This window comes from Marmota marmota, unplaced genomic scaffold (assembly GCF_001458135.2).
Source record: "Marmota marmota marmota unplaced genomic scaffold, marMar, whole genome shotgun sequence".
Taxonomy (NCBI): domain Eukaryota; kingdom Metazoa; phylum Chordata; class Mammalia; order Rodentia; family Sciuridae; genus Marmota; species Marmota marmota.
The window spans coordinates 15,739,118-15,752,082 of NW_026000005.1; the positions used below are offsets into that span (position 1 = coordinate 15,739,118).

The 12,965-nt window shown below is 37.7% G+C and overlaps 1 protein-coding gene across 5 annotated transcripts in view; it reads right to left on the minus strand.

Annotated features, from left to right (window-relative positions):
• Positions 1 to 12,965, minus strand: part of Dnah7 (dynein axonemal heavy chain 7) — a 304,117-nt gene that overhangs the window by 90,163 nt on the left and 200,989 nt on the right. For all 5 annotated transcript variants that reach the window (XM_048808207.1, XM_048808205.1, XM_048808204.1 and 2 more), the window contains 2 exons: positions 7,092 to 7,277; positions 157 to 320 (listed from right to left, as the gene is read on the minus strand). In XM_048808207.1, coding sequence (XP_048664164.1) covers positions 157 to 320; positions 7,092 to 7,277 — 350 coding nt within the window. The remainder of the gene's footprint in view (positions 1 to 156; positions 321 to 7,091; positions 7,278 to 12,965) is intronic.

Below are 12,965 nucleotides of genomic sequence, written 5' to 3' on the forward strand. Positions count from 1 at the left end.
GTTTCATCAAGAATAGGACACATTTTGAAGTTTTCCATACCTTAGCTGGGGCAAATCTGTTAGGATTCCCAGGAACCAGGAGAGTACTAAAACCCAGGTTCATATTCAGAAAATTAGAAGTCAATTTGTGAGAGTACTAAAGCCAAGGTTACTTACATTATGATGATGCCATTGTCAATGGAAAATGAGTCAGAAGGTAGTCCAGCAATATTCCAAGCTCGAATTGTCACAGCTTCTCCCAGGGTACCCATAAGAGAATACTCATCTGAGCAGGGAATACTTTTTAGTTTGCACAACTCTGTCCACTCCTTGGTTTGGTTCTTTAAAGCATTTGCAGAAAGATATAGAGAGGATGTTACAATAATAATATTTTGTAAACTCCTCAATTATACTTTGAACTTTGAGAAAACCTACCATTATCAAAACTTCTGTAGCAGATTTTTGTTCAAATAACATTCTAATTAAGAGGGTCAGTTATGCATTTAAATAAAAATGAAATATATTCAATGTTCGAATAAAACCTAGATTGATTATATAATGAAGTCAGAATTTTGTATCTGGAAAAAATAATTACCTATTGTTATTCTAAAACTTCATTTTTTACCGAGTAGTTGGAAACCACATTTTTCCTTAGATTACAAATATTTAGTAAAACTTAATATTATAGCATAAAAGTAAATCCATTTTGAATAAGTAGAGGAAACAGAAAACATTTCTAGTTTTCATATGCCCTTGAGAGGGTCCATGGTAGGGCTAGTAAGTTTCATCAAGAATAAGACACATTTTGGAATTTTCCATACTCTAGCTGGAGCAAGTCTATTAGGATTCACAGGAACCAGGAGAGTACTAAAGCCAAGGTTCGTACTCAGAAGTTAGAAGTCAATGTTCAAGTTCAAGTTACAAATCAAAACCTTCAAAAACAGTGAAAGGCATGAGTAGAGAGAAATGAGCTAGGAACAAAAGGAAGGTATCAACAAATCACATGGGAAGATGAATATGCATGGTCATGGTACCAGCTTTTGGTTCGATGAGGCCACTGTGTGTGCGCAGGTGGCACTGGCTCAGAGCATATGGTGGGCACTACCATCTCCCCTTGGGTCTTGCTGAGTAGGCTGAACCAACATTCTGATTTGCACATGAAAGGCTATGACAGTTTGAGAGAGTTGATGACTTTCATGACTTGGGATAGGCCAGTTAATATTATGTAGAATGCTCCTTATATGGGTCTGTATGGAGTTCCCTCATGATTCACCTTGTCATGCACCTTGCCAGGAATACCACAGAAATGTTGTTGTTCTCATTTCATCCCATCAATGGTACATGATTTTAAATTGTTCATTTACTGACAACATTACTTTTTGTTACTTGATTAAAGTGTTGAATTCCAGGCTTCTATTTCAAATTATATAATATGTGTGATATTACAGGTTTTTGGATGGTAGAATACAATACAAAGACACACAGATGAAAGAAGTTTTTGTTATTTATCGCTCTAAACTGTAAGAAGGCTGTCACACAGTGCCACAAAATGTGTCATACCAGAGACAGAGTAACAAAGCCGGAGCTACAAAAGGCAGCTTGAGTGTGGTAAGCAGGATGGGATTAGCAAGGTTTCATGTATTTCAGGAGATTGGGTATTTTGAATAATTCTGTGGGCACAAGGAAAGGAACTGCTTCTGGGTATCCAGGATCTTGGAGCCTCTGCAAGGAGCCTAAAATAACCCAGGAGTGTTAGAGCTTGAAAAGAAAAATCGCTGGGGTGAGGGCTTCTCTCATTTGTGAGAAAACTGCTCAAAAATGAGAATCCAGAGCTTTTATCCATGATTCAAAATAGTGAAGACAGAACTTGTGAATGATGTCACAGCTTTTCTACTGCTGAGTTGTTCTTTCCCCTCCCGTTGCAACTAACATTGAAGCCTTTGTTCAGATACTTTGTGACTAGGAAAATGTCCTGGCTTTTGCCAAGCACTCATTTTTTTTCCATTTATTAATTTATGTCAGCATAGATTCATCTTTTTAAATTTTATTCAATGGGTTATGTTACTATTGTTATTTATTGTGATGCTTAATTATCTAAACTTTGACAGTAGAAGTACTCTAAGCTAAATTCTATATCCTTTTTCTCTGGGCACTTCCTTACTCTTGCTCACAAAAGATATTTCAGATTTATCTTACATTTTGGGGCGGGGGTGGGGTGCTAGGGATTGAACTCAGGGGTACTTGACTACTGAGCCACATCCCCAGCCCTGTTTTGTATTTTAGTCAGAGACTGGGTCTCACTGAGTTGCTTAGTGCCTTGCTGTTGCTGAGGCTGGCTTTGAACTTGCGATTCTCCTGCCTCAGCCTCCTGAGCCACTGGGATTACAGGCATGAGCCACTGCACCCAGCTGATCTTCCTATTTTAAGGTCAGTTGATTTTGCCACCTGCAAAATCCCTGTATCATATTACACATTCACATGTATACATATAAATGTAGTCATACTTAGAGATAAAGATCATGGGGGCAAAACTCCTTCCTATCGTAGGTACTTAATAAATATCATCTGGCTGTTTTATTTTGTTTTATGTGGTTGTTGTACCCAGAACAGGTGGAGTGACTATGTGAGTTGGAGGGGCAGTTGGCATTTCCTATGTGGATTCTGTCTCCTAGTACACAGTTCCTAATGTCATGGTTTCTTCTGTATGAATCTGCAAATTTGTTCAAAGCTAGCTTGATGATGGAGTAGGCATGATGGTCAATGAAATGGGGGAAAAGAGAAAATGGAAGCAATATTTCCTTTGGAATGCTCTGTTTAAAGTTCACAGGTATAGTATGTTGCCACAAATGAACTCTGGGGTAGCAATTTAAGTGGCCCAATTATATGTCCATAGGGTATGTAGCACCAGAGAGTTAAATGAAAGAAACATGGAGGACTCTGAATAAGCATCTTAAAATATAAGCCAAGACCCTGGTTACTAACCTAGTGGTAAGACATATGATACAAGTAGAAAAGTAACCATGAGTGCCATCTTGGTGACAATATCACCCCTAAAACAGTTTTTATTCTGATTATTGGCAGGGAAGATGTTGCTTACACAATGTGTGAATTAAGTCAAATCCAGGGTTTGTATATTCCTATCAGAAGTGCAAGATATTAAGGGGATAGGCATAGTCATTGGAGGTGAAGAACTAAGGGCCTCGTTAACCAATTAGACTTTCTATATTTATGAAAAGCAGTGTAAATTCTAGGAAGAGGTTGACGAATAATTGACAACTACATAGATTCTGGCTTTAAGGGAAGATCCAGCTTTTTTCCCATAAGCAGAATCTGAGATGAGGACTGATGCGAGGCACTTTATTGAGGAGTGGATGCCAGAGAAAGGAGTAGAAGCCAATCAAGGATGAAGGATCAGCCTCGTTTCTGCAGGAGGTGATTTTGGTTTGATCCCACAAGGAACCATGGGGGTATAAATTATTCCTTGGAGTTGTCCCAACCACAAAACCAAGAAACAGATTCTCATACTCCTGCCTCTGTCTGAGCCGGAAGTAGGGGTCTAAGAACCCAAGGGAAGACTGACTTCCCCTGCTCCCACCCCAGAAAAAAAAAAAGTCATTGTTACCAGCCATTGGACGTGAAAGCACGTAGAGGCCAGGTGAGGACCTGGGCATAGCACTGACTTTGCTACTACAACCCTTACTTAAGCTTAAAGTTGAATGAGAGACCTCTGATGGAGTGCAGATGGCCAACTGTCTCGACTTGAGAGACTGATATGTGAGTGTAGGTCACAGAACAGGACTCTTACCACTGGATGATGTTTGCTTCCTTTCTAGGGATTGTCATGAACAGGGAAAGAATGTATTGGGAAAGGATCAATTTTATCAATTTGTTGCTTCTTCCTCATTCCTTCTTCCCAGGCTACATGATTTTGTGCTTTGTCATTCTCCCTTATCTTACAGAACCAATCCTTCATACCCTCTGAACATACCCTTTCCAGACTTCTTGGGCTTAGTCCCTGAGTATATTTACACTTGTTCACACTTGACTGTTCAAATTCCCAACCTGCTTCAGCTGATGTGAGGCACTTTATTGAGCAGCCAGACTCAAAGGAGGAAGCTAGTTGGGCTCCCTTTCACTTTTCTAACTTGAATTCCCCCTGGGAAAAAGTTCTTTGTTCCTGTGGCACCCTTTTCCTGCTAGGTACAGCCTCAGTCATGTGGCGGGTGCTTGCCAGGACTGTACAGCTGTCTTTGCTCAGATTTCTCAGCTCCTGCAGCTCAGCATGGCTACCTCAAAATGGCTCCCACCAGTTGGGAAAAATGGGGTGTTTTTCATACACCAGTGCAGAGTGCAGCCTCTGGATAAGAATTCAGGCTAATTTCCTGAATTCAGGATTTTACAAACTAAATCTGCCTTTTGTGCTTCTCCGTATTCTCCCTTCCCTCTGTGCTGAATCAGCACCGATACCACTGTTCCTGTTGCTACTGCTGCTGAAGCCAGAGGGCAAAAATAGTCAATATAGATAATAAATAAGTGGGTCCCATTAGAAAGATGGGGGCTGGTTGGAAAGGGAAAATAATCCAATGCTGACATCTCCAAAGTCCTTTATACCTCCTACTCCAACCTGTTGCTAAGGTAACCTTCCCCAGGGATTGTTTCTTCCTGCAGGGAGTTGTTAATTAATGCCTCCTGGAAGTAGTATGGAGACTCCTTGGAAAGCTGGGAATGGAACCACCATTTGACCCAGCTATCACTCTCCTTGGTCTATACCCAAAGGACTTAAAAACAGCAAACTACAGGGACACAGCCACATCAATGTTTACAGCAGCACAATTCACAATAGCTCAACTGTGGAACCAACGTAGATGTCCTTCAGTAGATGAATGGATAAAGAAAATGTGGTGTGCATACACAATGGAATATTACTCAGCAATAAAAGAGAATAAAATCAGGGCATCTGCAGGTAAATGGATGGCGTTGGAAAATATAATGCTAAGTGAAGTTAGTCAATCCCCAAAAAACAAATGCCAGATGTTTTCTCTGATATGAGGAGGCTGATTCATAGTAGGGTTCGGAGAGGGAGCATGGGAGGATTAGATGAATTCTACATAGGGCAAAAGAGGAGGGAGGGAAAGGGAGGATGCGTGGGGGTAAAAAAAGATGGTGGAATAAGATGGATACCATTACCCTAAGTATATTTATGAAGACACAAATGGTGTGAATATACTTTATATACAACCAGAGACATGAAAAACTGTGCTTGATATGTATAATATGAATTGTAATGCATTCTACTGTCATATATAACAAATTAGAATAAAAAATAAAAAAATTAAAAAAAATTAATGCCTCCTGGGCTATTGCCTTCCTGCCTGGATCACTGCACCATTTGGTCCTTTCCCTGCCAGTTTGCGTCTTACCTTTTGGCCCATCCTTGTGGGCAGGATGGAGAGAGTTAAGGGGAGGAGAGGGCAGGAAAACAAAGAAAATCTAAAATGTATAAAAGGGGCAGGACACTCCCACTTCTTTGGGTACTGACTCCAGGTCCTTTTTTTCCTCTGGAGAGAAGTCCATTTCTATCCTTTAAATAAAACTTGTTTTCTATGCCCGCCTTGGAGTTTCTCAGGTGGTCAATATCACATCTGGGGAAATGGGACTTGTCCTTACTTGTAAAACTGTATAGCAGCAGCAACTAGCTTGGCTACAGTATAGTCTCTTCTGTGTTTAATGTACCCAAATTTCTGAGTCTCTAAGACATTGTGACTGTCAAACATTGGGTTTTAGAGAAATCCTTCTTTCACTCACCTTGCCGAGAAGCAGTATCCCTGCTACATGAATCCCTGGTCATGGAGGGACAAGGAATGCAGCCTCCCTCCAGCCCGCCATCTTGAATCTCCAATTAATAAGAGTTTCAGGAAGGCTCATCTTTTCCTCCCCCAAAACTTCAGTCTTTGAAATGATTTTGAAATGACTTATTGAGACTCATGGAGAGTAGCGATTAAGCACATGAAAACACACTCTTTCATTCAGCTTTTTCACTGCTGTGACCAAAACAGCTGACAAGGACAATTTTAGGAGGAAAAGTTTATGTTTGGGCTAACAAGTTTCAGAGGTCTCAGTCCATAGATGGCTGACTCCATTCCTCAGGCCCCCAGTGAGAGAGAACATCATAGTGGAAGAGTGTGGTAAAGGAAAGCAGCTCAGGGCATTTCACCTCTAAAGCTTCTTTTATTATCTCTCATGTCAGCTTTTGGGAGACACCTCACATTTAAACCATAATACACACACACACACACACACACACACACACACACACACACCTGATTCCTTTACACTTGTTTAGAAACTAAAATTTTGTATTAGAGTCTATCATTTCACTTTATATTTAGTTATGATTTAGATATGAGGCGTCCATCCAAAGCTCATGTGTGAACTGCAAGAATTTTCAGAGTTGAAATAATCAATGAGATCTTCAACTTAATCAATTAATTAATCCACTGATACAGATTAAGTGGGTGTTAACTGTAGGCAGGTAGAGAGTAGCTGAAGGATGTAGGTCACTGGGTGTGTGTGCATTTTTGGAATTTATATTTTGTCCCTGATGAGCGGGGAGCTCTCGCTCTCTTTCCCCCTCCCCGCTCTCTCTCTGCTTTCTGGATGCCATATCCTGGGCTGCTTTCTTTCTCCATGCCCTTTCACCATAATATTCTACTTCACCTTGGGCCCAGAGGTATGGAGTTGGTGGACCATGTGCTACACCATGAGCCATCTGAAAACCATGAGCCAAATAAACTTTTCCTCCTTTAAAATTGTTTTTTGTCAGGTCTTACAGTCACAGCAATGCAATAACTGACTAAAACACATTTCACAGTACATCTTTTTGTACTTAAAAAAATAGCATTTAGAAGAGTGTTTCATATAACATCTTTTGGCTACCAAAATAATTTATAGGATAACTAAAACACACAAGAAGAAATCATTTGAAAATATTTTGTGGCTCCTTGAACTTATACCCCAACCCCCTAAAAATATCACAAAAAACAATAATGTCCCTGAAGTTAATGTTAACTGTGATGAGAAGAGGTCAAGAAGAGATCCAAAACATTCCTCACCTGTCTGTAGTTAGATGTAAAGGCCCCCAGATAAGCAACAACTCCTGAGGAAATGAGGATATCACCTGTCAGGTTGATATACGACTGACCCAGCTCCAGAGCTGTATGGCTCCATCTAGTTTTCTCACCTCCAAGGCCTCCAATCAACTGTTCAGCTCTTTCTAGTTTTTTGCTGCATAAGTCAACCTCAAAAATAAAAGTAAGCTTTTATTAACATCCATAAGTAGAATAAGTTTAAAATTTGGCCACATTTAACCCTTAGAGATTTTTTTTTAAAGAATTTCAAATTTTCACCTAGAAATTTGTAAAAAATTATCAAAAAGAAAATATGTGATAATTTCACTATTATAAAGTCCATCATATTTTAGAATTTTTAAAAAATAAATTACCTTAATATAATTTATGAAATTCATAATGGATATCTAGCATATAATGCAAATTATAACTCTAAGGAAATGACTTATAAGACACTGAAAGTTAGTTAACTAATAAAGAACATTCTATAAATATACATATTTTCCCTCCATTTAAAAAAATCAGAAAAAAAGGGGGTGAGTGAATAGGGTTATAGTCAGTGGTAGAGCACTTGCCTAGCATTTATGTCCCTGAGTTGAATCCCCAGCACTGTAAAAAAACAAACAACAACAACAAAAATATGGATGCACTGTATTTCAAATATTCTATAAACATTTTCCCTCACTTAACTTATGGTTGGTTTGATAATGATTTTAAAAATTAAATGTTTAAAAACTAACAATTTATGCTTATGTACAAAGCACAATCTTCAAGTTATATGGTGCTAACCAATATAATTAAGCTTAAATTAGGATATTAATGAATAGTTAGCAGCTTACTTTGTGCATAAGACTATCAACCAAATTTGATTATACGTAATTATGGAATGTGATTTGATGAACAAAGACAGGAGAGAGGTTACCTGTGAAGGTGGCAAATAAGGAAAGGCTATTTCAAACCACACAGTAGCAATATTCCAGCAAAATACCTGAATTATTTTGGTTTAATTTTGAGTGGGATAGTATCATTATTCTTGGATGAAGACAAAATTAAGTAAAGTTTATCTTGAGATTCAAAATGAAATAATTTACATTAAAAGAGGAATTCAATAATCAATAAAAGCAGAGACATTTGGATTATTTTGGAATAAGAATTTATCTTTTACTTTTCCTAATACTACTGTTTATGTTAAGTAAATGTTTTCAAATTAAAAGATACAAAATACCAAATATCAATTCATCCAAAGATAGGTTTCAAAAAAGCAAAAGGGTATATAATAGGTAATATTTCTGATACTTCCAAATTTAAATTTTTCTATTTGATATTTTTCTTCTTTAAGTATCTTTTGCCTTCCTCATTCATTCTTCTTTCAAAACAATGCTAATAATAAACTGAATCAGACTTGGACTACAATAAAGTTGTCATTAGAAACCAAATAAAATATTTCAGCTAAAACTTTTCTTCCAAAAGCAGATATTTAGTATAAATATATATGTACATTCATTTTACATTGCCATAATTTTCTAACATTTTAGTATAAAAATTTTTTTCAGATATATAGCAGAGTTGAAAATGTTTACAAGGGGCAAGTACACCTATTTCTAATATCATTTAAACTACAATTGATTATCCAGCAATTATGCCCAACAGTACATCAGATCTTACAGATTAGCACAATGTCCTATATTTGTGCAAATATAGTTTGCAAGTACAGCAGATAGATTTCATAGAAAGAAGGAGTCTGGTACTTCAGAAAGAGTGGAACCATTAAAATCAGATTTCCTGGGTTTAGGTCTTAGACTTAATGCTTATAAGCTGGGCTGAACATGAGCAAATTATTTAACCTTTCTGTGCTTTAGTTGGTTTAAATAATGGTTTTTTATTTTTTATTTTTAATTTTTTATTGTGGGTTGTTCAAAACATTACAAATTTCTTGACATATCATATTCCACACTTTGATTCAAGTGGGTTATGAACTCCCACCTTCACCCCATACACAGATTGCAGAATCACATCAGTTACACATCCATTGATTTATATATTGCCATCCTAGTGTCTGTTGTGCTCCGCTGCCTTTCCCATCCTCCACCCTCCCCCCTCCCCACCTCTCCCCTCCCCTCCCCTCCTCTCTCTCTACCCCCTCCACTGTATAACCCTGAGGGTCTCCTTCCATTACCATGCAATTTCCCTTCTCTCTCCCTTTCCCTCCCACCTCTCATCCCTGTTAAATGTTAATCTTCTTCTCCTGCTCTTCGTCCCTACTCTGTTCTTAGTTACTCTCCTTATATCAAAGAAGACATTTGGCATTTGTTTTTTAGGGATTGGCTAGCTTCACTTAGCATAATCTGCTCTAATGCCATCCATTTCCCTGTAAATTCTATGATTTTGTCATTTTTTAATGCAGAGTAATACTCCATTGTGTATAAATGCCACATTTTTTTTATCCATTCGTCTATTGAAGGGCATCTAGGTTGGTTCCACAGTCTTGCTATTGTGAATTGTGCTGCTATGAACATCGATGTAGCAGTGTCCCTGTAGCATGCTCTTTTTAGGTCTTTAGGGAATAGACCAAGAAGGGGAATAGCTGGGTCAAATGGTGGCTCCATTCCCAGCTTTCCAAGAAATCTCCATACTGCTTTCCAAATTGGCTGCACCAATTTGCAGTCCCACCAGCAATGTACAAGTGTACCCTTTTCCCCACATCCTCGCCAGCACTTGTTGTTGTTTGACTTCATAATGGCTGCCAATCTTACTGGAGTGAGATGGTATCTTAGGGTGGTTTTGATTTGCATTTCTCTGACAGCTAGAGATGGTGAGCATTTTTTCATGTACTTGTTGATTGACTGTATGTCCTCCTCTGAGAAGTGTCTGTTCAGGTCCTTGGCCCATTTGTTGATTGGGTTGTTTGTTCTCTTATTGTCTAATTTTTTGAGTTCTTTGTATACTCTGGATATTAGGGCTCTATCTGAAGTGTGAGGAGTAAAGATTTGTTCCCAGGGTGTAGGCTCCCTATTTACCTCTCTTATTGTTTCTTTTGCTGAGAAAAAACTTTTTAGTTTGAGTAAGTCCCATTTGTTGATTCTAGTTATTAACTTTTGTGCTATGGGTGTCCTATTGAGGAATTTGGAGCCCGACCCCACAGTATGTAGATCGTAGCCAACTTTTTCTTCTATCAGACGGCGTGTCTCTGATTTGATATCAAGCTCCTTGATCCATTTTGAATTAACTTTTGTGCATGGCGAGAGAAAGGGATTCAGTTTCATTTTGTTGCATATGGATTTCCAGTTTTCCCAGCACCATTTGTTGAAGATGCTATCCTTCCTCCATTGCATGCTTTTAGCCCCTTTATCAAATATAAGATAGTTGTAGTTTTGTGGATTGGTTTCTGTGTCCTCTATTCTGTACCATTGGTCCACCCGCCTGTTTTGGTACCAGTACCATGCTGTTTTTGTTACTATTGCTCTGTAGTATAGTTTGAAGTCTGGTATCGCTATACCGCCTGATTCACACTTCCTGCTTAGCATTGTTTTTGCTATTCTGGGTCTTTTATTTTTCCATATGAATTTCATGATTGCTTTCTCTATTTCTACAAGAAATGCCGTTGGGATTTTGATTGGCATTGCATTAAACCTATAGAGAACTTTTGGTAATATCGCCATTTTGATGATGTTAGTTCTGCCTATCCATGAACAGGGTATATTTTTCCATCTTCTAAGATCTTCTTCTATTTCTCTCTTTAGGGTTCTGTAGTTTTCATTGTATAAGTCTTTCACCTCTTTTGTTAGGTTGATTCCCAAGTATTTTATTTTTTTTGAAGATATTGTGAATGGAGTGGTTGTCCTCATTTCCATTTCAGAGGATTTGTCGCTGATATACAGGAATGCCTTTGATTTATGCGTGTTGATTTTATATCCTGCCACTTTGCTGAATTCATTTATTAGCTCTAATAGTTTCTTTGTAGAGCCTTTTGGGTCTGCTAGGTATAGAATCATATCATCTGCAAATAGTGATAATTTAAGTTCTTCTTTTCCTATTTTGATGCCTTTAATTTCTTTCGTCTGTCTAATTGCTCTGGCCAGTGTTTCGAGAACTATGTTGAACAGAAGTGGAGAGAGAGGGCATCCCTGTCTTGTTCCAGATTTTAGAGGGAATGCCTTCAGTTTTTCTCCATTCAGAATGATGCTAGCCTGAGGCTTAGCATAGATTGCTTTTACAATATTGAGGTATGTTCCTGTTATCCCTAGTTTTTCTAGAGTTTTGAACATAAAGGGATGCTGTACTTTGTCGAATGCTTTTTCCGCATCTATCGAGATGATCATATGGTTCTTATTTTTAAGTCTATTGATGTGGTGAATAACATTTATTGATTTCCGTATATTGAACCAGCCTTGCATCCCAGGGATGAATCCTACTTGATCATGGTGTACAATTTTTTTGATATGTTTTTGTATCCGATTCGCCAGAATTTTATTGAGGATTTTTGCATCTAGGTTCATTAGAGATATTGGTCTGTAGTTTTCTTTCTTTGAAGTGTCTTTGTCTGGTTTAGGTATCAGGGTGATGTTGGCCTCGTAGAATGAATTTGGAAGTTCTCCCTCTTTTTCTATTTCCTGAAGTAGCTTGAAAAGTATTGGTATTAGTTCCTCTTTAAAGGTTTTGTAAAACTCTGCTGTATACCCATCCGGTCCTGGGCTTTTCTTAGTTGGTAGTCTTTTGATGGTTTCTTCTATTTCCTCAATTGATATTGGTCTGTTTAGGTTGTCTATATCCTCCTGACTCAATCTGGGCAGATCATATGACTTAAGAAATTTATCTATGCCTTCACTATCTTCTAATTTATTGGAGTATAAGGATTCAAAATAGTTTTTGATTATCTTCTGTATTTCTGAAGTGTCTGTTGTGATATTGCCTTTTTCATCCCGTATGCTAGTAATTTGAGTTCTCTCTCTTCTTCTCTTCGCTAGCATCGCTAAGGGTCTGTCGATTTTGTTTATTTTTTCAAAGAACCAACTTTTAGTTTTGTCAATTTTTTCAATTGTTTCTTTTGTTTCGATTTCATTAATTTCAGCTCTGATTTTAATTATTTCTTGCCTTCTACTTCTTTTGCTGTTGTTTTGCTCTTCTTTTTCAAGGATTTTGAGATGAAGTATGAGATCATTTATTTGTTGGTTTTTTCTTTTTTTAAGGAATGAACTCCAAGCAATGAATTTTCCTCTTAGAACTGCTTTCAATGTGTCCCATAGATTCCGATATGTTGTGTCTGTGTTTTCATTTATCTCTAAGAATTTTTTAATTTCCTCCTTGATGTCTTCTATAACCCATTGATCATTCAGTAACCTATTGTTCATTCTCCAAGTGATGTATGCTTTTTCCTTCCTTCTTTTATCGTTGATTTTCAGTTTCATTCCATTATGATCAGATAAGATGCATGGTATTATCTCTACTCCTTTATATTGTCTAAGAGTTGCCCTGTGACATAATATATGATCTATTTTTGAGAAGGATCCATGTGCTGCTGAGAAAAAAGTGTAACTGCTTGATGTTGGGTGGTATACTCTATATATGTCAATTAGGTCTAGGTTATTAATAGTGTTATTGAGTTCTATAGTTTCCTTATTCAACTTTTGTTTGGAAGATCTGTCCAGTGGCGAGAGAGGTGTGTTGAAGTCTCCCATGATTATGGTATGGTGGTCTATTAGACTCTTGAACTTGAGAAGAGTTTGTTTGACGAACATAGCTGCACCATTGTTTGGGGCATAAATATTTATGATTGTTATGTCTTGTTGGTGTATGGTTCCCTTAAGCAGTATGTAGTGTCCCTCTTTATCCCTTTTGATTAACTTTGGCTTGAAATCTATT